At 38.2% G+C, this 22,937-nt stretch overlaps 4 protein-coding genes across 4 annotated transcripts; 3 read left to right on the forward strand and 1 right to left on the reverse strand.

Annotated features, from left to right (window-relative positions):
• Nucleotides 1-1,511: 1,511 nt before the first annotated feature.
• SPOG_02465 (ATP-binding cassette-type vacuolar membrane transporter Hmt1) lies at nt 1,512-4,324 on the forward strand. Its single transcript, XM_013168406.1, has 2 exons — nt 1,512-1,825; nt 1,976-4,324. Exons 1-2 carry the CDS (start codon nt 1,628-1,630, stop codon nt 4,256-4,258), a joined length of 2,481 nt encoding a protein of 826 aa, XP_013023860.1. The 5' UTR covers nt 1,512-1,627; the 3' UTR covers nt 4,259-4,324.
• A 3-nt stretch (nt 4,325-4,327) lies between these two features.
• Nucleotides 4,328-18,761, reverse strand: SPOG_02466 (midasin). Its single transcript, XM_013168407.1, has one exon. It carries the CDS (start codon nt 18,650-18,652, stop codon nt 4,472-4,474), a length of 14,181 nt encoding a protein of 4,726 aa, XP_013023861.1. The 5' UTR covers nt 18,653-18,761; the 3' UTR covers nt 4,328-4,471.
• On the forward strand, nt 18,755-21,245 carry SPOG_02467 (DNA polymerase alpha-associated DNA helicase A). Its single transcript, XM_013168408.1, has 4 exons — nt 18,755-18,936; nt 18,982-19,154; nt 19,209-19,466; nt 19,518-21,245. The coding sequence occupies exons 1-4, from the start codon at nt 18,919-18,921 to the stop codon at nt 21,046-21,048; spliced, it is 1,980 nt and encodes a 659-aa protein (XP_013023862.1). The 5' UTR covers nt 18,755-18,918; the 3' UTR covers nt 21,049-21,245.
• A 126-nt stretch (nt 21,246-21,371) lies between these two features.
• Nucleotides 21,372-22,931, forward strand: SPOG_02468 (glutamate-cysteine ligase regulatory subunit). The gene is made up of 4 exons (XM_013168409.1): nt 21,372-21,792; nt 21,885-22,026; nt 22,082-22,667; nt 22,714-22,931. The coding sequence occupies exons 1-4, from the start codon at nt 21,688-21,690 to the stop codon at nt 22,739-22,741; spliced, it is 861 nt and encodes a 286-aa protein (XP_013023863.1). The 5' UTR covers nt 21,372-21,687; the 3' UTR covers nt 22,742-22,931.
• The last annotated feature ends 6 nt before the right edge of the window (nt 22,932-22,937 follow it).

Consider the following 22,937-nt stretch of genomic DNA (forward strand, 5'->3'; position numbering starts at 1 on the left):
GAAGTAAAGCTAGGTGTTATAGAAATATAACAAGAGATAACAATACAAATAAAGGAGAAAGTATGTAGTTTTTAAGAAAAACAGAATGAAGTAAAAACAGATCTTTTGGAAACCTGTTGCGCGTAGAATTCGAATAACCAGCCAAATCTTCAAAGGAAGGCCTATATTGAAGAGATCTTTTTAAAAAACCACGTATGAATAAAAATGTAGCTCTTTGTTTATATGTACATGAAAAAATATGCAATATCTCTTGAATTCGCCCTTTTGAATGTAAATTTTAATCGTTGTAGAAAAAGGTGAGGGAAGAATCAAGTAACAAGCTGAAGTCACAAAATGCTGGTGTTGAAAGTAGGTAGCAGAGGTGACAATAAATTGCAATGGCAAAACATGGCCTATACTTATAGTAAAGTATTCGATTTCGAGCTTAATATATATTAGTACTTAATTTTGTACTTTGTTCTTCATTATTTTTTGTAAAAATATCAACAAACATGTGGTGTATAGATCGGTCGCTCGTTAAGCACCTTTGAATAATGCGGTATTAAATGCATTCTTCAACATGAGGTAACCCTAGTAATTGATATCTCATCATAACCTAGAGTATCAAATAATCACTTCTGAAATGAAATAGAAGAGCATGAATAAATGCTTGGCTCAAGAGCAATCTTATTTCAGTTCGATAAAATTCATAATTTCCAGTATGCCATGGTATCTCTTATTTCTTGACCAGTTGAAACGATGGCTACAAAAATGAAAGATCACTCATCCTGCTGGTGTTGATTCATTAACTCGCTAAATGATCAGTGAATCGCTTCCGATAATAAAACATCATGAAAATGGTTACATTTGTGAACGAAAAAGCTCATTCATTATAAAGATTCTGCTCGAACAAAAGCTGCACAGCTATTGTTTGTTTTGTTTCCGTTTGCTTTAACAAATTATTTTGTTTTGCTTAATTCATTATGACTCGTCGAACGCGCGAACCCCTAAATCTTATATAAACTATAAAACAAGCGAATAAGCAGATAAAAAGTTACATCATATCAGATGAAAAGGCCCGAAAAAGAAAGCAACAAGAAAACCGATACTTTTTGAATCAGATGAAAGTGTATGTTTTTTGTTTATAAATTTCGTTAAAAGAGTAAAAAGATTCGTGCGAAATTCCTGTTCTGCTCTGCATTTATTTTCATTGCCTTTAATGACATATATCCTCAGACACAGATATATTCTTCATTACTTAAATACTTATGCGCAGAATACAAAAGGAAAAGTGGAAAGAATTTGTAATCGAATGGCTCCTGTCCTCTTCGTTTCGTTTAATATCGAAGTACTTTCGTTCAGTCGTACTTAGTGTGTTTTTTTTTTTTTTTTTCCCTCTCTCTTTTGAGTTTTACATATTTTGTAATTTTAATGGGATATTTATAACAGAAATAACTGATTTAAGAATATTGTGATCTTATGCGACCTTCTGTGGGTTATAGACAAATATGGCTATAACTCTTCCATCATTACCTAACCATATAAAACGGACCAAAACATAGAATCGATTGAAATTGAACGAAAACAGTGAGTTTTTTGTTCATATTTTATTTCTTTTTTAGAGAAGAAATAACTGTATTTTCAAAAAATGGTTTTGAGATACGATAGTCCTCATTTGAATATTGCCGAGGTAGCCTGCTTGTACGCAGGTTTTCTGGGTCTTGGGACTTTGAAGGCCATCAAGCAACAACGGCGGGGCTCTGAAACTTTGTCAAGGACAAGTCGCTTTGGTAAAGAACCTTTGAAAATCGTCTCTTGGTGGATTCTCGGTGTTGCTTTGACTTATGTATGGTAACTGTGAATAAAGGACATTCAGCCCTTTGTCCGTTGAATACTTCTATTAGAAATTTATAGACAGTTTTCTCTATACAGTATCACAAATTGAAACTGAAGGGCTCGTCTTTACATGTACCACTTATTAACCCATTTTCTGTAGGTAATTGATATCGCCAATTTAGTCATCTATGCTTTGAGGACTCCTAATTGGTGGCCCCATAAGTCTTCCGTGGTGTGTCTTGTTTTGTCTCTACTCTTTTGGGGTATCGTATTAATCAGCTGCACAGACACATCTGAACTACCAAGATATGCCGATTCCTTTTTCTCTGCTTATAGGGTCAATGTCTTATATGCTTGGTTAACGGAAGCAGTCTTTGAATCCGTCTTCCTTGCATTGACACCTATCCCTGGTGATACCTTTCAGGGCATTCTTATGGCTGATCACCTGGCTCGTCTTCTTTTATGTCTTTTTGCTTTTGCCATTTATGTAACTTATCGTCGCAAGAGGCCTTCTCGTGACCCGATGGATTACGAAGAACGAAGAATGTTTGAAAGCAGTAATCAATTGGATCCAGAATTCGCTCAAGAGCAATCCTCCCAGTCGCTTCCCAATGCCAAGAAAAACGGCTCTAAAAAACCAAAAATAAATACTTCTTGGATTGCTTATTTTAAATCTTTCACCATACTTTTCCCTTACTTATGGCCCGTTAAAAACTTTAGACTGCAGTTTCATGTCTTTGTTTGTGTTGCTCTGTTAGTTGTCGGAAGAATAGCTAATATTCTTGCTCCTCGACAACTTGGTGTAGTTACAGAGAAACTTTCTCAAAACGATAACGGTGTCCCCTGGCTTGAAGTTTTTCTTTTCGTTTTTTACCGGTTTCTCCAAGGAAATATGGGTTTAATTGGTTCTTTGCGTTCTTTTCTGTGGATTCCAGTTTCGCAGTATGCTTATCGTGCACTTTCTACGAAAGCTTTACAGCATGTTCTTAATCTGTCCTATGATTTTCATCTGAATAAACGAGGAGGTGAAGTCTTGGCTGCATTAACCAAGGGAAGCTCCGTGAATACCTTTGTTGAGCAACTTTTGTTTCAGATTGGACCTGTTCTTACAGATCTGGGTGTAGCGATCATCTATTTTTTCATCAAATTTGATGTTTATTTCTCTCTTATAGTACTTGTTATGACGTTGTGCTACTGTTACGTTACTGTAAAAATCACTTCCTGGCGTACCGAAGCCAGAAGAAGAATGGTTAATAGCTGGCGGGATAGTTATGGTGTTCAAAACGACGCCATTATGAATTATGAAACTGTTAAAAACTTCGATGCTGATGATTTCGAAAATCATCGTTTCGGTGATGCCGTAGATGCGTACCTTCGTCAAGAAAAAACTGTTCTTTCTAGTCTCAGCTTCTTAAACATTATACAGGGTGGCATTTTCACTACTAGTTTATGTGTTGCTTGTTTGTTAAGTGCTTACAAAGTTTCTTATGGATATAATACAGTCGGTGATTTTGTGGTACTCCTAACCTATATGATGCAACTTCAACAGCCTCTTAACTTTTTTGGAACCTTATACCGTTCTCTACAAAATAGTATTATTGATGCAGAGCGATTACTTGAAATATTTCAAGAACAGCCTACTGTGGTTGAAAAGTGTGATGCTACTCCTTTGAAGGTTACTGAAGGAAGAGTTGTATTTTCAGACGTTTCTTTTGCTTATGATCCCCGTAAACCTGTTTTGTCAAACATCAATTTCGTTGCCGAGCCTGGTAAAGCAATAGCCCTTGTAGGAGAGTCAGGCGGTGGAAAGTCTACTATCATGAGAATTCTATTGAGATTTTTTGATGTAAATAATGGATCTATAACTATCGACGGTCAAGATGTGCGAGACGTCACGTTATCTAGCTTACGTTCGTCAATTGGTGTTGTCCCTCAAGATAGCATTTTATTCAATGATACTGTCATGTACAACATAAAATATGCTAAGCCAGATGCTTCCAATGAAGAAGTGTACGAAGCCGCTAAGGCAGCTCAGATTCATGACCGGATTCTTGAATTCCCTGACGGATATAATTCCCGTGTAGGAGAGCGGGGTTTGAAACTCAGCGGCGGTGAGAAACAACGAATGGCTGTAGCTAGAGCTATTCTTAAAAACCCGACTATAATTCTGTTGGATGAAGCTACTTCCGCACTTGACACGAACACTGAACGCCACATACAGGCATCTTTAAACAGGCTTGCCGCTGGTCGCACCGCTATTGTGATCGCCCATCGATTGTCTACTATCACAAATGCTGATTTAATTCTTTGTATTAGCAACGGAAAAATTGTTGAAACCGGTACGCACGAGGATTTGCTTAAGCATGAGAATGGTGTATACAAGAAAATGTGGTTGCAACAGGCAAACAAAGATCCAAGTTCAAAAAAGTTTTCAGTTGAGTAGTTTTTGTTTTCAAAATAATTATTGATGATAAAGTTCTCTAATAATGTAACTTGACTACGTCTCTAGTATTTTATAATGATCAAATATGATTATTTATTAAATTAATTTATAATTTCCAAAATTTCCAAACCAACCCAAAAATCCTTTTTAATATAGGTTTATGTTTTTCTTAGTATATATTTTAACAAAAAAATAAAAAAGAAATGGAAGTGATTATGTATTAGACATTTGTTGGAACCATTGTCGTAAAGCAGAAGATAACAATTGAGGAAGTTCTTCTATGTTCCTGACTACCAAGTAGTACTCGAAAGCAAATTCATCAATGTACGGTTGAATATTCAGTTCCATAGTTCCATCATCTTTTGTAATGTAGTGAACTTTGTTGATATCCAGCACGGATGATTTTTTCATATCGTTAACATTGTCAAGGATAACAAAAACGATCATCACTTTTTCTTCTTCAGCACGTCGAAGAATCCTTCGAATAGTTTCATGGTCTTCACAGATACCATCAGAAATAATAATTTCAAGCTGTCTTTGATCGGTCTTATTGCGCACCTGCAAGTTAGTACTGGCGTAATTAAACAGGCGCATGGATGCATCAGTTAAAGATAAAACATTTGTTCCAGATTGCTCAAAAGAGAAGTGTGAGAACATTTCAGCACCGACTTCAGAAGAGAAAGGCTTGTCAAAAGGATGGAGTAATTCCGGCTGATCGCCGAACTTCATTACTGCAATTTGTCCAACTTCCAGCAAAGACAAAGATTTTGTCACTAACGCTAAAGTTTCCAAAGCAAGCTTCGTACTCTTAGATTCACTCATTGATTTAGAATCGTCGATTGCAATCATAACTTGATAAGTTCGCTTACTAGGTTTTACACGGCGCATCCAGATCTTGTCTTTCTTGAACTGAGATGCAATATATGGGATAATACGTTTCATGTTCAGACGCTTACCCGTGCGGAAATCACCTTGCATTTTAGTTGCTAGAGTTGGTTCTAAGATCAGGCGAAGTTGTTCACAAAGTTCGATAGAAAGTTGTCTGGTAGATTCTTCATGCTGCTGCCAAAGCACGCGAGCCTCATCTATTGACATGGAAGGAGGAAGTTTGGTTGTCGTGATAATACCTTCATTTACTAAGGCATCTTCTGTATCATCGTATTCTTCCAAGCCTTGATCAAAATTAGGTTGATGAATAACATTTCGAGTATTTAATTCATCAAATTTTGATTTATCTGTACTTTCGGATACCTGTTTTGACTCTACGCCCGCCTCCTGTTCTTCTTTGAGCTGAGTATCGTTCAAATCTAGTTGAGAGTCAATCTCCATAGGTTCAGGAGGGCTGATATCTTCTTGATTCTCATTTACATTGAGGCTTTTGACTTGGTCTTTATCAGCGTTGCCTAAAGCTTGAGTATCTTCTTCTTCTTCCTCAGCTATGTGGGCAAATTCTGTGCTTTCGTCAATATTCTTTTGCTGGTCAGCCGCTTCTTTCTCAGCATTCTCCGGTTGGCGCTCATGTATTTGACGAGTTTGTTGCCACTCGCGCAACTGATCGCCAAGACTTTGATACTGTCTATCAGCAGAGTCCGCTTCGTCTGATAATTTATTTTCCTGATCGTTTGTTTCTTGAACATCAGCTTGCATTTCTCCAGCAGTAGCACCCGCTCCTTGTTCACCATTCTCGGCAGCACCTTCGGTAACATCCTCATCAGCACCTTCAACTGTCTCATCAGTATCCATTTGAGCAGATGCTGACTTCGATTGATCGTCCTGCCCAGTCGTACTATCTTTAAAATCGTCCGCAACATCTTCGTTATGACTTTCTTCCGGAACTTCCTCATCAGGTTCACTTTCCTGATGCCCTTTATCGTTTTCGAGGGATTCTTTATCTTCCGCTTCTTCCACTTCTTGCGATTCTTGCGATTCTTGCTGTTCTTCTCCGTTCACAGCATCATCTTGAGAAGTAAAGCCATCTTCTTCTTTTATATCTTCCTCGATATTGTCTTGTGCATCATATTCTTCAAACTGGTCAACCTGCTCTCCTGTATCTTCTTTTTCAGCTTCCTCCGATTCTTTAGTATCTTCAACGTTCTCCGGCATATCTTCGTCACCATCGCTTTCTTCTTCATTTCCTTCATTTCCTTCATCAAGTTTCAGATCTTCCGGAAGCTCAAGAACTTCATTGTTTTCTGGTTGGTTTTGATTATCTTCAGGAGCCTCTTGCTGAACTTCATCCTCAACCCCTGGAGCTTCATTGTCACTTTCTTCCTCTTTATTCTCGTTTTCCGAGGTTTCCAGCTCATTGGAATCACCATTCTCTTCTTCTTTAGAAACAAGTTCGCCAGTATTGTTCTGAACAGATTGTTCGTTCGACTTTTCTTCATTCGCACCTAATTCCTCTTCATTGGGTTCATCCCACATCTTTTCGTTTAAGTCTTCGGATAACCCCTCATTGTCTTTATTAATCTCCTCATCGAGTTCTTCATCTTCCTCTGAATTGCTCTCTTCAGCGTCAGATGCAGGCGCATCTTTAGTGGCTCCACTCATTTCTGTATCAAGTTCACGAGCCTCGGAGTTTTCTTCTAGTTCATCCTGTTCATTAGTGTCCTCTTCATTTGCAAGTTCTTCAAGATCGTCATCTTCATTCAATGTTTCTGAGATATCTTTTGCACCAGAACCAGAACCAAGGCCAGTACCAGATTCTAAACTACCGCCCTCCTGAACATTATCGTCTTGAGGAATGTCAGGAGTACAGTAACCATTGGTGGCCACCATCAAAAACAAGGATGCAATCTTATGCAAACTTTGCGACTCTTTCACATGTTTAACCAAGAAATGTGTAAGAGCTTTCTCAGCTGAGAAGATGTACTGCTCACATACAGGGAGGAAGTGTACGAAAAGACGCGTACTATCCTCATCTAAATATTTATCTTCAAAATGTTTTTTAAGATCGGACAATTTAGATGCGAATAAATCAAGCTTAAATGATGCTAGAAGCTTGCTAACTAAAGCACTTTCATCAAATAGAGTACTGTCAGTGTTTTCGTTTCCTAGGGAATCAACGCATTTTGAAACCTCCTCTGCCGATGACAGTAATTGATCAAATAAAGCAGTTAACTTCTCAAATGTAGAGTAACGAATATCTAAGTCTGTAACCTTCTTGCCCAAAAATGCAGACTCTGGCTTCACAGAAGATAGCATGGATTTTGACCAATACAAGGCTTCAGGCATAGAAGAAGCATGATTTTTGCAATAACAAACTAAACCATTTACTGCCATCTTCATGGATTCTAAACAATCATACTGTTCACTAGATATAAACAGAGGGTTTGGTGAACCAATCGTATCTTCTGTGAACTGCGTACTGTACTCTGACAAACAACTTGACACAGAAGCATAAGTATCTTTTGACATTATTTGATGATGTTTTGATAAAACCACAGAATAAATCGAACATAAACTTGATAGCTCCTTCAAATAATCTTTGAAGTCTTTATAATTAAAACTTTCGGAGTGTTTAAATAATGATGCCGTAAAGTTAAGCTTCAAAGATCCATCAACTCCAACACCTTGATATGCAAGCTTAATACGATTCAAAGATTCGGCAAACTTGACAAGGGTCAATCGTTCTTCAAGCAACCAGCTTAGGGCACTATCAAAAAGTCCAATAGCCCTTGTAACTTCTGGAGTTGTAAGGTCATCATGCTGATTACCAGGGAGTCGATGCACTTTGGGAATCAAGTCTAGAACAGTCGAAAGAGACGTGTTTGAATCATCGATCAAATCGAAAGATATTGGGAAAGAAGGTATATTCGAAAACAGATTTTGGAGAGATTTCATCGTTTCTTCTACTCCTGCCTTAACTCTGTACTGGAAGCCAAAAGCATGCAAGGTCTTATAAGCGTTTACCATCAGTAGATGCTTTCGAGTTTTCAAGTGTTTGATCTCTGATATATTCTCATCATTAGCAGAAGATGGGGTAAGCTTAAACAATTCATGGGCGCTACTAACTATTTCATCAATTGCTTGCGTAAACAAGGTATTAGCAGGGTGAGAAAATTTCAAAAGTGATTTCATCACTCGTACAGTCGACTCTGTATTGTAAAATCTGGCAGGCAAGTTTGCGTAGACAGCATTATCAAGAGTCAAACCGGAATAATCCACCTTCACCTCATCCTTAAAATTGTGAATAGATAAGCTAGTTGGTTTGAGTAACATTTCCCAATTAAGCTTTTGAGACAGATGAGGAGTCACAGGTTGGCGCAAAACCTCTCTGTATTTATGCAAGGTTTTATAAAGCTCCATATGACTCTTTCTGGCGTTCTCCTTGAGAGCATAGACATTAGTATCTTTCCAGCTCATAAGTAATATTCTTTCCTTTATGCTATTCTCTAAATCTCGACGCTGCACAGTAATAAAGTGGGTTACATTATTTTCAAACAACTTAAGATAGGAATAAATTTGTTGAAGAGTAGCACACAATCCTCCCGATTCGTTCAAGGCTTCCACGTGTTTTGCGAAAGTAAGCAAATTACTGAGGCAAGGACGATATTCTCCAACACTCAAGCCATTAAAAAATTGCAATATTACCGAAGCAATTTCGTTCAAAGATGACCTGTCCAAACTATACTTCTGGAATAGAGGCTGCAATACAACGTAATCCAAAATAGTGTAAAGTCGAGGATACGTTTTCTCCACAAGTTTATACTCTTCCCACTGTAATAAATTTTTCCAATTCGATAGCTCAAATTGTCTCCACTCAATAATCTTGCTTTTAACTAGATCCATATCACTTTCCAGAGAAAACTGCCGGCTGGCAAGCTTCTCCCATTCTGACAATAAATGATACAAACGCTCAAATTTTGCTAACATTTGTGCTACAGGAATAAAAACTGACATGCCTAATGTCAAGTCGGTAGCCTCTTTTAAACTTCTCAATACAAAATTGTCTGGCCATAATTTCAATAACGAATTCGTATGTAAGTGTAATCCAACAAGTATCTCACGAACCTCAATTAATTTGTAAGGAAGCGGATCGGAGTAAAAGTTGTAAACAGGAGGTGACCAATAGTTATCTACGTCCTTTGAAGATTTAACACCTAAACAGAGGATGGCAGCCACTATATCGAAATCGGCAGGAACCGATTTTTCAAAATCAGAAAGTCCCAGTTTCCTAACCAAGTAAGAGCCGATGTCTAGAAGTTGGTCGGTAGAGCATGCCTCTTCAGTCCCGATAAAAAAACTTTTATACAGAGACCAGAATGCATATTGAAGCTGAGAAAATCTAGTCCTCTCTAGCTTCTCTTCTGGTTGTGGTTCGACTTCTTCATCATAATCTATAAAAATCTGCATGTACTCATTATTATCAAGGTTCAAGCCTCTTTGTCGGAAAAGTCTGTTTTTTTCTTCCTCTTCTTCTTGCTCTTTCTGAACTAATTTGGCATGATAGGTAAAAAACTCGTTTGCTAAAATAGTGAATGAATTAGCCGCAGACGACTGAGGAAGGTCTTTCTTTTCCTTGCATAGTTTCGCTGTTGCAAATAATAAAACTTCAAATTTTAAGGCGGCATTCAATTGTAAGTCCGAAGTCAATTGTATAATATCTTGCACATCTTCATACATAAGAAGTTTTGAAAGTTTCTGAGGACTAACTAAATGAGACATCAAAGAAGAGGATGCATTCACCCGATTATCTAGGAACCGCTTAGCCGCTGCCACGAGTATATCGATGCCGTAGACCATATAACTAATCAGAGAAATAACAATTTCAAATATATCAGTGTAATAAGGATATGCTTCACGCAACCGTTCAACAAAAGCAGTCCACTTATATTTAAATATTTTTGCCTCCTCCAATGACGAGTCATCTGGATTTTGCATAAGCTTTAACGATAACTCAAGGGCATATGAATTATTCACAACGTTGTCCATTAAGAATTGCAACTCGTCAAACAAAGAAGTGCTATTACTTTCCAGGGAACGGAAAACACTAGTAGTAGTGGGAGTAGACTCATTTATTTCCTCCATGCACGAGGAAATTGATTTAGTGAGTAGGTTTTCTTTTTTACCAGATTTATTATCTTCCATCATCTCCACAACCTTTAGCTCTCCAGAAAGCGCCTTCAAGACGTCTTTGCAGTTTGTGGAAGATAACAAAGGAAGAAGAGCTGGATCATAAGGCTTATCAGGAACATAAGCTAGTAACAACCCGTATGCAAAATGAATGTAAGCAGCAGCTTGATTCTTACAAGCCGTCTCATGATTAGCAGCTGTCAAAGACAACTGCAGATATTCTAATGCATTCAGAAAATGTTTTTTGTATGAGGCATTAATATCTGTAGTTCTTTCTGCATAAGACAATATATTATCGATAATGGAAAGGGACTGCTCTTTCAACTCTCCATATGGTAATGCTAATGGCCTTAAAATCGTATCCTCATCAGCAGATGGTTTACCACTTTTGATTCCAGAAATCATGAACATTGGAATTCGCTGTAGCAGTAAAATGCTAGCTCTTTCTAAAGGATTTTCAGAAAGTTGCTCGGAACGTTCAGCTATATGCCTCATTAATGTCTGGCGTACATCTTCAAATCTTTTAACAGAAGCTATATTCAGGTTTTCATCAATTGAAGCAAAAGCACGTGTGACTAAATCAAACGTGGTTCCGTTAACCAGAGAAAAGAAGTCATAATCAAAAAGGACGACAAATGGGATTTGAGATGCATTGAAGTTGAGACTCGTGATGATAGATAATGGACTTGTTGACCCTCTCGTATACAGAGCAGCACGTATATAGTTTGTAAATGCTTCTGACGAAACATTAAAATTATTGTAATCGGCGGTATATATAGTCAACAGATCTAATGCCGCTAAACAATTGAACGCTGAATAAAACGCTTCAGGAAGCTGGTCTTGCTTGGACTTTTTTAGTGCTAATACACCTTCTTCCAAAATTTGCATGTACGACTGTAGGTCCTGAGACTCGTGCTGATTTGTTACATTCATAAGCAATGATAGAGTTGTGCTAACTACATGAGAAGCAGTAGCCTCCATACCTAAAGAGGGAGTATTTGCACGCAAATATTCCTTTAGCAATGTGTCGATTCTCAACCATAATGACCAATGATCCATCGTCTTAGGTACAAGAGGATGGCACTCGGACCAGATGTTTTGCATATATTCACCAGTAGATAACTGCAAGGCTTCAGAGAATTTATTGATTAAATTGAGAGGAGCATCCAAATATCCTGAATTATGGTCGGCAATAAACTTAGATGACCATTCCTTAAGCATTAACGAATAGCAATGAAACCTGCTGAAATCAAACTCAGCGGTTCCAGTCCATTCATACATGCTCTTCCACAACGCGATCAAACTAATGAGATTTTGAAGATCCGCACTACTCGCTAACGAGCTGTCTTTACGTAACTTGTCGATTGAGTTGAAGATATAAACGCTAAGATCATTCAAGAGTTTCCACACCGACGACAAAGCACCCCTATAATAAGAAATTCCATGCAAAAATGCGTATGCACTTTTTAGAACATAAGTATCAATAGAACCAGACTGCACAGAAGAATAAACGTCTTGATTAATTTGTTGTAAATCAAACTGAGCAGCATAAAGAATGTTGAGTAAATAAGCTTTCCAGAATACCTCCGACTCACGATTAGAAGATGTTATAAATGAGAAATCATTCATAAGGGAGACAAGACTCATTGATGCTGGTAATAACGGATAGCCATACGTCTTAATATAGGTAAGCACCTCGTTAGGGATCTGTCCACTGGAAAAATTGGCCCGATCCAACGCATTTACATAAGGTGTTCTGTCTATTGCGAGCATTTTCTGATCATCACAAAGGTTTCTTAGACAATCCAACTGATCGCTCGAGAAATAGCTAAAGACAACAGCTGCTACAACATATGGTGAAACGAGACCCGCTGGTAAATCCCTTAGACGCTTATGAACATCAATAACAAAAGACAAGCTAGATGATCGAGCATCTACCGCAGAGCATATGGGGGAAGGTAATAACTTGGACAGTTGACGATGATCAAAAGAAGTTAGACCGTTGTTCAACATATAAATTTCTACACCACGATTCCTCATTGCTCTAGAAAGTTCTCCATAGTAAGGATTCACAGTTAAAAATAGTCGAAAATTAAGATGCGGCTTAATGACTTTTGGCATGCCAGATTCCGTTGGCCTTTCGTTTACGGTTAGAGTACCTCCATACTCTAATAAAGAATTAAGACGATCAAGCACAGCGGGACTACAAAGATTGGCGTTATCGAGAACCAACCAGTGACCATTTTCAACAGCTCTTAATAAATAACCATCTATCCACTCAAACTTTCCGGTAGCAGGCACAAAAGCTTCTTTAATTAGCTTACCAGCCAGCGTAAAGTAGGGGCGCAAATGCTTAAAGAGGGCGGTATGATGTCGAATAGATCGAATCTCGGCTACTACCCACTCTAAGATATGTAGACCTTCATCAAGTGTGAGAAAGTTGGATTGTAAAACTCTCAGAAGAGCCGTTCTTTTGAGAATTTCCTCAAAGTCTCTGTACTGTATCAGAAGATTTAACACTTCATGGGACAAGTCCAACAAAAAGGCAGAAATCTTTCTAGAAATATCAACCTGTTCATATTCGCCCAACAAATCCATGGTGTCAATTTCAGAATTAATTGCCATTTCCTTCAACTCTGCACCGCAAGCGGCGGCTAGAAGTCGAATAGTACACGTTTTACCAGAAGCCGAAGGACCTACCAAGATACAAGGCCAATTTTTGTTTATGCAAGTAATCATGGACTCAAGCACGTCATATTGGCATTGTAGCAACTTGGTATTGTCTAATGCTGTCCTTTGAGTAACCGAATTCCTCGTGAAAAATGAATGGCCAACTTTCAAGATATTTACATCTATCTCAGAACTAATTGTGCGTGGTTCGTACTTAACACCGAACACTTGCTCAAAAAGCTCGATAACGCGTTGACGATCGTTATCTGTTCGCATTCGATGTAGCACTACAACCTCTAAATATTCAGCAGGAGAAACGCACGTATACTTTTCGGCTTCTGACAAAAGCTGTAACCAACGCATGGCATCACGCAAATTGAACTCCCATGGTCTACCACTAATACCAAACGAAGCATCATTTTCCACATACTCCTGAAGCTTGAACATAAACTGAATGATGTGGAGTCGCAAGTTTTCGTCAACTTGACGATAATTTTGACCAGCTATTTCAAGCATATCGCTTTGTAACAAAGGCTCAACATAGACTACAGTAAATCGGTTAACAAAGGATTTAGGAAGTCCTTTTCTGCCACCACCTTGATTCTGTGGATTTTGCGCCGCGAAAACTCTAAAATTAGGGTGCGCTTTGAATACACGGTCGAGTTCTGGAATATAGGCTTCACTACGATGGTCAAGACAAGCATTTAAGCCTTCTAATACAGTTTGAGAAGCTAAGTTCAATTCATCAAGAAGAACCCAGTGTCCAAGACGCATTGCGGATAAAAATGGAGCGTCACGCCATGTGAACTGGCCACCTTCACCCCCATTAACAGGCGCATCAGAGCCGAAAAGATCCATTAAATCAGTTTGATCGGATAGATTAATTCGAACCAATGGATAACCACACTCTCGAGCCAGAGCCGATATCAAGCTTGTCTTACCCACACCGGGACTACCTTCCAAAAGGATTGGTTTTCTAACCTGCATAGCACGCACCACTTTCGCAGCGTTGATTTTGGTAGTGTGGGTCTTAAGATTATAAGTAGAATCAGGATTTACGCTAGGTCCTAATTCTATACCAAAATCACCAATGTAGAAAGAGGATTCGGTGAATCTTATCATTAAGTCTTCTGTAACAGAAGATGAAAAATCACAATCACAAAGTTCTCCTAATTTAGAGGCGCATTTTTTACGTTCATCAGAAAGCATATTTCTGTTATTACCAAAAGCAAACGTTGATACCGCGCCAAGCGCATCAACGAATACCATTGAAACAGCATGGAATAACGTAAGCTTATCGTCGCTAAGCTCAGATAAATTAATAAAATCAACTGCAGATAAAACATCTCTAATTGATATGTTGGTGCCATTCTGGTAGACTTTACTATGCCAGTGTGCATATTGTACTAATGGTTCACTAAGGTGTTTTTTGGCAGGAATTAACTTCCCTTGCACAATTTGAAAAATATCATCAACCGAAGTCATTGGAGGGACCCAAATTTCAGTAAATCGATTCCTCAAAGCAGGAGAAAGTTCCTTCTTACCGTAGTCACCCCCAGGATTCATAGTCGCAAAAAATGCAAATCCGTCTTTGGCAGTTAAAACAGTAGCGGCATCACTATGTTCGACGAGAGTTAGAGTTCTTGAAATTTCAAGAACACTGTTAAGTCGTTCAAGTACAGAATCATCAGCAAGACTGATTTCATCAAGCAAGAAAAAATCACCACCTTTCATAGCCGAAACAAGGGCGCCATCATGCCACTCAAATAAGGAGTTAGATTTTTTTATATGTTTTTCAATGACAACAGATAAGTCATCATTCTTTTCCAGGGGAGAAAGGCTTTCAAATTTTGAAATCAACTCTTCAACTGAGTATTGCTCTTGAGCAACATTAAACTTCTCAGATAGTTGTATATGAAGAGTATTGCTTATGAGAGATCGATTGCGCAATGGTCTTTGAGCTCCAATAATATCACCATTCTCCGTATCTTGATGAGCATTGACGATATGTAATTGTTTGGAGAAACATTCAGCCAAAACCTGACAGACAGTGGTTTTACCGCAACCAGTATCACCAACTAGCAACACAGGCTCCCTGGCTTGAAGGCAATGCCAAACTAAGGAAAATAACCGAATCATTGGCGCGGTCCACACGACATTTTTGAGGGGACCAACTGTGGCATCAGATCTAATTGAGTCTATAAAGTCCAAATTATATAAGTGCTCAGTATTAATTTTAGTTTTCATCACTTTCTCAATTACCTCCTGTACAGCAAACTTGTCTTTAGGATCGCGTGCTCGTTCTGCCAAAAGCATATATCCGTTTTCAGCGAGTTGTTGATAACCCACTGCCTCACGAAAAGCCCAGCGAAACAAGTCTCTAAGGGTAGCAAAGGAATTCTTCTGTTCAAAAATTCTAGTACTTTGACGACGAAGAGAAAGTTCGCGAAATACTTGAACAATTTTTGCAGCATAAGAAGGAGCTATTTTACAACGCATATGCAAAATGGTTTCAAGCTCATTTTCAGGGATATCGTCAAAATGGATTTCCAAAAATCTATTGCGAAATGCACGAGACAAGTGCTTACGACCAGCGTAAACACCCGGTGGGTTTTGGGTTGCAAAAAGCATAAAATCCGGATGTGGTTTCACAAGCGCTTCGGTTTCGGGGATGAATAACTCACGATTATCATCAAGAAGACGGTTTAAGGCTTCCAAGACATCAGTAGGGGCTAGGTTAAGCTCGTCAAGTACAATCCAATAGCCGTTTCTAAGAGCCTCGACGAGGATACCTTCTCTAAATACCAAAGATCCCTTGTCATCAGTTACATATGAGCCAAGATACTCCTGAAGATCGGTATGTTCATGATTGTTAATTCTCACAAATCTATGGCCTGTTTTACCAGCAATGTACTCAATCATACTAGTTTTACCACTGGATGTAGGGCCCTGTATTAAAATAGGGAACATTCTAGTTGAGCAAGCACGAGTGATATTTAAGAGGTTTTTCTGTACGAAAGGTGTAACAATGTAATGTTCCTGATCTCTGACAGGAAATGAACCCTTACTGAGCCAATAGTGGCAGAACGCTATATAATCACCAACTTCCGGTCGCTTTGGAATTTGTTTGAGAACAGCATTTTTCTGTTGGACCGTTAATTCCCCTAATGTGTAGCGTTCGATATATTTGTACAGTAAATTTTCACTATTTTGATCAAGTAAGGTTAAGAAAGACATACAAAAACCCTCATATAAGGAACGTCTAAGACCGTAAATAGGCACAATTTCCGCAACATAGCAAAGTGTTCTGCTCAATGTACGAATTGTATAATGAGGCTTCTGTCCTGCACCATCGACTAATGAACCATCAATAGAAAGCCGTTTTGCAGTTTGATATAACTCAGCGATGTCACGAATAACGAGATCATCACCAATGCAAAGGGTTCCTATGTACTTACTTATGATTGATAACAAATCCGAAAGGTTCTTATCAGGGGACTCAACATAAATTTCTGTAAATCGTGATCGAAGCGAAGTTTCTAACTCCCTCTTGCCTACATCAGTTGAAGGATTCATACAACCAAATAGCCTAAAATTGGGATGAGGTGCAACGGGATTAACGTCACCACGATCGCTTAGTAAAATGCCAGGTTCATAAGAATTTAACAACTGTCCAATAGGTTCTAATGTTTCCATACATGCTAAATTTATTTCATCCAACAAAACCCAGTGTCCTGAACGTATAGCTTTAACCAAGGCACCTTCAACGAAAGAAAACATAAAACTTTTAGAACCACCTTCAAGCATTTTACCAAACTGCTCGACTTCTTCTCTGAAGTTTTTCCAACGAGCTTCCAGAGCTGGCTGATTTGCTAATCTCTTTTGACGCTTCATAGGATTTTCCTGCGACCGAGTCTTGAAGAACAGTGATTTCGAAAGGGATAAAGCCTCATTCCATATTTTTAAACAGGTTTTCCATTTAAATCTTCTAGCAGCAGTAGATGCTGCTGCTAAAAACTTCATATTCTTCTTAACACTAAAGGTCGCCTCAAATAAACTTATAAATTCTTCATGTAAAGGAAGCCCCAAGGTAGTCACGTTTATGGGCTTATAACCACCAAGCATGTCTGAAGATTCCGTTTGCTGAGACATGTTGATAACAGTAACCCTTTGACCTAACAAATTAGCCAAAAGTTGGACGGTGGTTGTTTTACCAGTACCCGTCTCGCCAACAAGCAGCAAAGGCTCATTTGCTTGAACAGAAACAGATACTTTTTCTAATAACGACAAAGAGGAAGAAGTAAAAGCATATGAATTACTTGTTGAGAAAACGTTAGACGAGATTTTGGGCAACTTCGATCGACCAATCTTAACCGTAGTCTCGGAATCATGGAAAGAGGGAATGGTCTCAAAGAAATGCTCAGCTTTTTCAGGAGACACATTTAATTCAATAGCAATATTACGGACGACATGATCTACGCCCTGTTTATTTGGTATAAAAGCACTGAACACATCAATAGCTTCTTTAAAAATAGCATCCTGAAGTTCTTGAGGGATTGTTGCGTGATCAACAGACACATTGAAATGTCTATAAAGAAAAGCGACACGCTTCGTAAATTTGTAAAAATCACGAAGGCATAACCGCCGATACACCCTAGAAACTGCAAGGAATGTTCTATTTAAAAAGAGTTCATAAATATCATTATAAACAGAAAAAAGGATACGAGCAATAGAAGAAAGCTCAGGATAGATAGTTGACACAATTTCGATGCATTCATGGGGAGCAGAAACCATTTCAACAGTCTTCCAAAGCCTTTGTCCTAATATAGTGGACTTCGTAGAAGTCGTTGCAAACATTTGGAACGAATTCGATGCATAAATAGTTTCCCCTCGGGAGGGAACTACGAGCTGTCGTCTTTCTAGCAAAGGCAATAAAATACTTAAAACCTCGGCAGGTGCTTTTTCAATATTGCTTAGCAGAAGCCATTTGCCATGCCTCACAGCTTGTGTTAAAACACCCGGCTGCCATTCAAATTCACCTGGTCGGGGGCAAGTATAAGTACCTATTAGCATTTTAGGATCAGTAGAGTCCGTAAGATGGATACGAACAATCCTTTGTCCAAGCAAGGCAGCAATTTGAGTAATGAAATACGTTTTTCCCATGCCCTCTGGGCCAGCCAGAAGCAAAGGCTGCTTTCTTACAAGGAAAGGACTTACACGATTTAGATTTTCTTTGGCGCTTTCTGTTTGCACAAGAGTGGTGGGCAGAGGTTCATGAAACTGGAAAAAAAGGTTACCACCTAACTCGATGAGTGGAACAGAATTAATATTTGCATTTGATAACAATTGTCGCAAAAAGTCTGCATTCTCATTAGAACTACGAGCTTCAGCTAGCTCGTTTAATCTGGCAATTCTTTGATCCTCAAGTACGAGAAATTCATCATATGAGCACAATTGCCCATTATAATCAATCTTGCAGCTCTTGCGTTTCTCATCGGACGCGTACAAAAACCACAAATCGTAGTCAACTTCTGACCAAGAGCGGTGCAAGCGAATTCGCTGCAAAAGAGTTGTTGGAACATATTGAATATGCTCTAAAATATCGTATATTTGAGGGTATATAGCAACCCACTCAATCAACTCGTCCATCCCCTTGAGCGTTGGTAGAGTGCAAAAGCTGAATTTTGCTTGCTAATATTCACTGGCGTTTAATTGAAAAATTGAATTTTCTTCCAGTTCGTTATTTGTGGTCTCCACCACTTCACCACAAACTTGTATAAAAAAAAAAAATTGCTTAAAAACGAAAAGTTTGGATGATTAAACTTAATAACAAGAAGAAATAATTGGGAAATATTGGTTGATATTTTTTTTTTCACCTAGAACTTTCGAACTACTAAAAAATAGAAGAAAGCAGCATGTCAGAGGAAGCTTGGGTAAAATTATTACATACTACTTTGTTTATTAACAAATAATGAAAGATTGAAGAATATTCCGAAAAAGAACTCAAATTTATCGAGGAAATCCAAAAGATTGAAATTGAGGAAGCTGAAGCCGTTTTGAAAAAATACCCATTACCCACTCTACAAAAGAACGGGATTGCTTTAGTTAATCTTCGTTTGAGTTCTATACGAACTGGTTTTGGTGGAAAAACGTAAGACAATGCAGTTTATGAAAGTTGGTGTGACTAAATGTACGACAACTATAGGGTCATTGAATTAGAGAGAGACCCGGCGTTCAGTAACTCAGATACTTTGCCGGCGAACTCTTTCTCTCCTGGAGATGTAGTGAGACTGAACCAGGGAGGAGGGAAGTCAGATATTCGAGCTTCAAAATCCGTTGGTAAAAATTCTAAACAAACAGACCCTTCTACGGAAGGTGTCATTACACGCGTTCAAGAGAAAAGCGTTTCGATTGCTCTTAATTTGGAAGAGGATGCTCCACCGATGGCTGAGGGTTTGTCAATGTATGCTTTTTTTTCGCCGTTGCAGACCAATACTGATCAATCAATTTATAGAGTAAAACTTGCGAATCGCATAACGTACGAACGAATGAAAGATACGATGATTGAGTGGAGGAAAAATCTACCTCAATATCGGATGCCATTATTCTACACGTTAACAGGAAAGAAAGAAGCTAATACCAACCTTGCAGAAGATATGATTAACGAGTTGACTTTTTATAATAACGAGCTGAATGATAGTCAAAAAAAAGCAGTTCGTTTTTCTTTAGGTGTACAAGAACTAGCACTTATCCATGGGCCTCCTGGAACTGGTAAAACTCATACACTGGTAGAAGTTATTCGTCAGCTTGTAGCAAAAGGAAAAAGAGTGTTGGTTTGTGGTGCTTCGAATTTATCTGTTGACAATATTGTGGACCGAATCAGTCATTATGGAATACCGATGGTGCGTTTAGGCCATCCTGCCCGTCTCTTGCCCAGCGTTTTAAACCATTCTTTGGATGTCATATCTAGAAGCGGTGATTTTGGAGAAGTTGTTAATGGTATTAGCGAAGACATTGACACAGAGCTTAACAAAATCAGAAAGACTAAGAGCGGGAAAGAAAGAAGAGAAATTTATAAGCACGTGAGAGAACTTCGAAAAGATTATCGACGTTATGAGGCGCAAAACGTTTCAGGGTGTTTAAGAAAAAGTAGTATTGTCTTTTGCACATTACATGGTGCCGGGTCTCGTCAGTTAAGAAATGAAACGTTTGATGTAGTGATCATTGATGAAGCCTCACAGGCTTTAGAAGCACAATGTTGGATACCACTCTTAGGAGCGAAAAAAGCGATCTTGGCAGGAGACCATATGCAACTATCACCGAATGTGCAAACAAAAAAACCATATTTATCCATGTTTGAGCGACTATTGAAGATTCAAGGAGACAAAGTAAAATGTTTCTTGAACGTCCAATATCGAATGCATGAGCTCATTAACAAGTTTCCTTCAGATACATTCTATGATGGCAAGCTTATTCCAGCACCTGAGGTAGCGAAGCGAGTACTAATGGATTTACCTTATGTTGAAGAAACTGAACTAACGGATGCTCCTATATATTTTTATGATACGGATGGTAATTATCAGGAGGATGATCCTAAAGATATGGGTACCTCATTGTACCGTGATAGTAAAAGCAACAAATGGGAAGCACAAATTGTGTGCCATCATGTTACTGAACTACTGGGTGCTGGACTAAAGGAAGAGGACATGGCGATTGTGACGCCGTACAATGCTCAGGTTGCTTTAATTCGAAGCATGTTAAAGCTTCGAGGCATCGAAATCGAGATGGGCAGTGTGGATCGGGTGCAAGGGCGAGAAAAGGAAGCCATTATTTTCTCACTGGTCAGAAGCAATGACTTCCGTGAAGTTGGTTTTCTGGCCGAAAAGAAACGATTAAATGTTGCAATCACTCGACCAAAGAGACACTTGTGCGTAGTTGGAGATGGAAATACTGTGAAATGGACGAGTGACTTTTTTCAAAGATGGATGAATTTCCTCGAGGGGGAAGCAATCGTATTGGAAGTAGAACCTTCCATTCTTGAGTAGATAAACATAAAATTATCTGAGCTACCTTTGGTTTCATTAAATATCTTTTAGCAGATTCTACTTTGGAACGATGGGATTCATATTTTTCATTCTTTGAATCTCTCGCTTGTCCATTCCTTCTTTATTTATCATCTTTTAATTAAAAAAATGACATTATGAACTAAAAATGATATAGATGAATACAAAAGCTACTCAAGTTCATACTCCAAGTAGTAGAGTCAATGTAAATATATAAAAAAAAAAAAAAAAAAAACAATATTACATATTTATATATATTAAAGAACATTCATATAGATGAGCAATTTTATTGACAGAACCATTTTGTTTATGTAAGCAAACATGCTCCTTTTATTCAGATAACTGAGCATTTCCCGTATTCAGCTTCCGTACTTCATTACTGTGAATTTCTCTACATTCCACTTCACAGAATATTTTCGATTGTTTTTGGATTTTTTGAATTCCTTTCAAGATTTTGTGGATTTGGACACTACGTTACTGTTTTCAAAAAACGCTTGAATCCGTGGTCTATTGGAAATTTCGTTGAGCAAGAAGAGACGCGATATTTATAGCAGTTTCAGTTTTGATTTATTCTTTTCTTTTACTTTACATTTAGAAACTGTTGTACTTTTAACAGGAAAAATGGGATGTGCAGATGTCAAGCAATTGCTCTTATGTACTGGAGATGTGACCAAGAATTTAAAGTCAGGGATTTGGAATACTTCTCGTTCAGCATCCAATTTAGAGGTAAGATGAAATTTGACCTTTTGCCAAGAACTAATGCAAAAGATGCCTCTACAACATTTTGACATTTAAAGGGGTACTAACATATTTACTAGTTAATTAAGGCATTAGAAAATGGCAACTTTCAAGAATTAAAGGATACTGGAGACGTCGCAGACTCTCACACTAAAATATTTGTCGCCCCAAATGATCCCCTTCAAAACCTAGATGGTAAAGCTGACGACTATGAAATAATTGGTATGTTTATCATTAAAGACTACGAGCGTTGGATGTAATCTAATAACTTTACTAGCGAAGCTGTTCTTTTTGGATGGAAAAAATATCAATGTTGAGAATAGGCGTGAGACGACCGATCAAGTATTCCAGTATCTGAACCAATTGTTGGGTATCCAGGAAGTTTCCACACTTGTGGTCTCTTTCCCCAACGTGGCATTTTCAAAAAAAAACTTAAAGGATACTCCAGATTCGCAGGTATATTCTTCCATAGACCAAATTCCTAAAGAAGAGATCCAGTCTTGGATCGATACCTGGAAAATTTTTGAAGAAAAAGTTCGCCAGGGGAAAATAGGGACTTTAGGAATCAGTGAATTTGGTGTTCCTGAGCTGGAGCAATTAATTCCCAATGTAGAGATTTCTCCTGAATCTACTCAAATCAACACTGGAGGTCTGTGTGAGCTTCCCTTAGACTTGACAAAGTATACTGAGCAGAAACGTCTAAAAGTTTTCTTACATTCAGACCCTGCCGCGTTAATTGATGAAAAGGAAATCACGGAAGCAATTCGTCACGCATGTCCTAATTTCCCAATACGAGCTCGTGCGGATTGGGTTGTGCGATATACGATTCTTTCTAGAAAAACATCTGTCATTCACAGAAAAGGGTATGTTTGATTATTGTTGCAAACACTAATTTCGATTCTCTTTTAGTTACTTCGTGAAAGGAAGTTTAATTTGAATGAACGCACGTTTTTGAGAGTGCGTATAATAGCTTTATGTGGTCGACATGGATATTTTATGATTGTTAACTTCTATAATATAGCTGATTATTAATGTACAAATTTATCCTGGTTTTATAATTCCTCTTTTGTTTGTGAAGTGTATTTGATTCAGTCTAGCGTTTTTTCAATGGACTACAACTATTGGCATTCGTG

This window comes from Schizosaccharomyces cryophilus (genome assembly GCF_000004155.1).
Source record: "Schizosaccharomyces cryophilus OY26 unplaced genomic scaffold supercont4.4, whole genome shotgun sequence".
Classification (NCBI taxonomy): Eukaryota; Fungi; Ascomycota; class Schizosaccharomycetes; order Schizosaccharomycetales; family Schizosaccharomycetaceae; genus Schizosaccharomyces; species Schizosaccharomyces cryophilus.

Bases quoted from the DNA above. Each gene is read 5' to 3' on its own strand.
- SPOG_02467 (XM_013168408.1), top strand. The intron at 19,155-19,208 runs GTAAGACAATGC...CGACAACTATAG, and splicing joins ACTGGTTTTGGTGGAAAAAC to GGTCATTGAATTAGAGAGAG. The intron at 19,467-19,517 runs GTATGCTTTTTT...ATCAATTTATAG, and splicing joins ATGGCTGAGGGTTTGTCAAT to AGTAAAACTTGCGAATCGCA.
- SPOG_02465 (XM_013168406.1), top strand. From the start codon at position 1,628: ATGGTTTTGAGATACGATAGTCCTCATTTGAATATTGCCGAGGTAGCC. The intron at 1,826-1,975 runs GTATGGTAACTG...CATTTTCTGTAG, and splicing joins TCGGTGTTGCTTTGACTTAT to GTAATTGATATCGCCAATTT.
- SPOG_02468 (XM_013168409.1), top strand. From the start codon at position 21,688: ATGGGATGTGCAGATGTCAAGCAATTGCTCTTATGTACTGGAGATGTG. The intron at 22,027-22,081 runs GTATGTTTATCA...TAACTTTACTAG, and splicing joins TGACGACTATGAAATAATTG to CGAAGCTGTTCTTTTTGGAT. The intron at 22,668-22,713 runs GTATGTTTGATT...ATTCTCTTTTAG, and splicing joins TCTGTCATTCACAGAAAAGG to TTACTTCGTGAAAGGAAGTT.
- SPOG_02466 (XM_013168407.1), bottom strand. From the start codon at position 18,652: ATGGACGAGTTGATTGAGTGGGTTGCTATATACCCTCAAATATACGAT.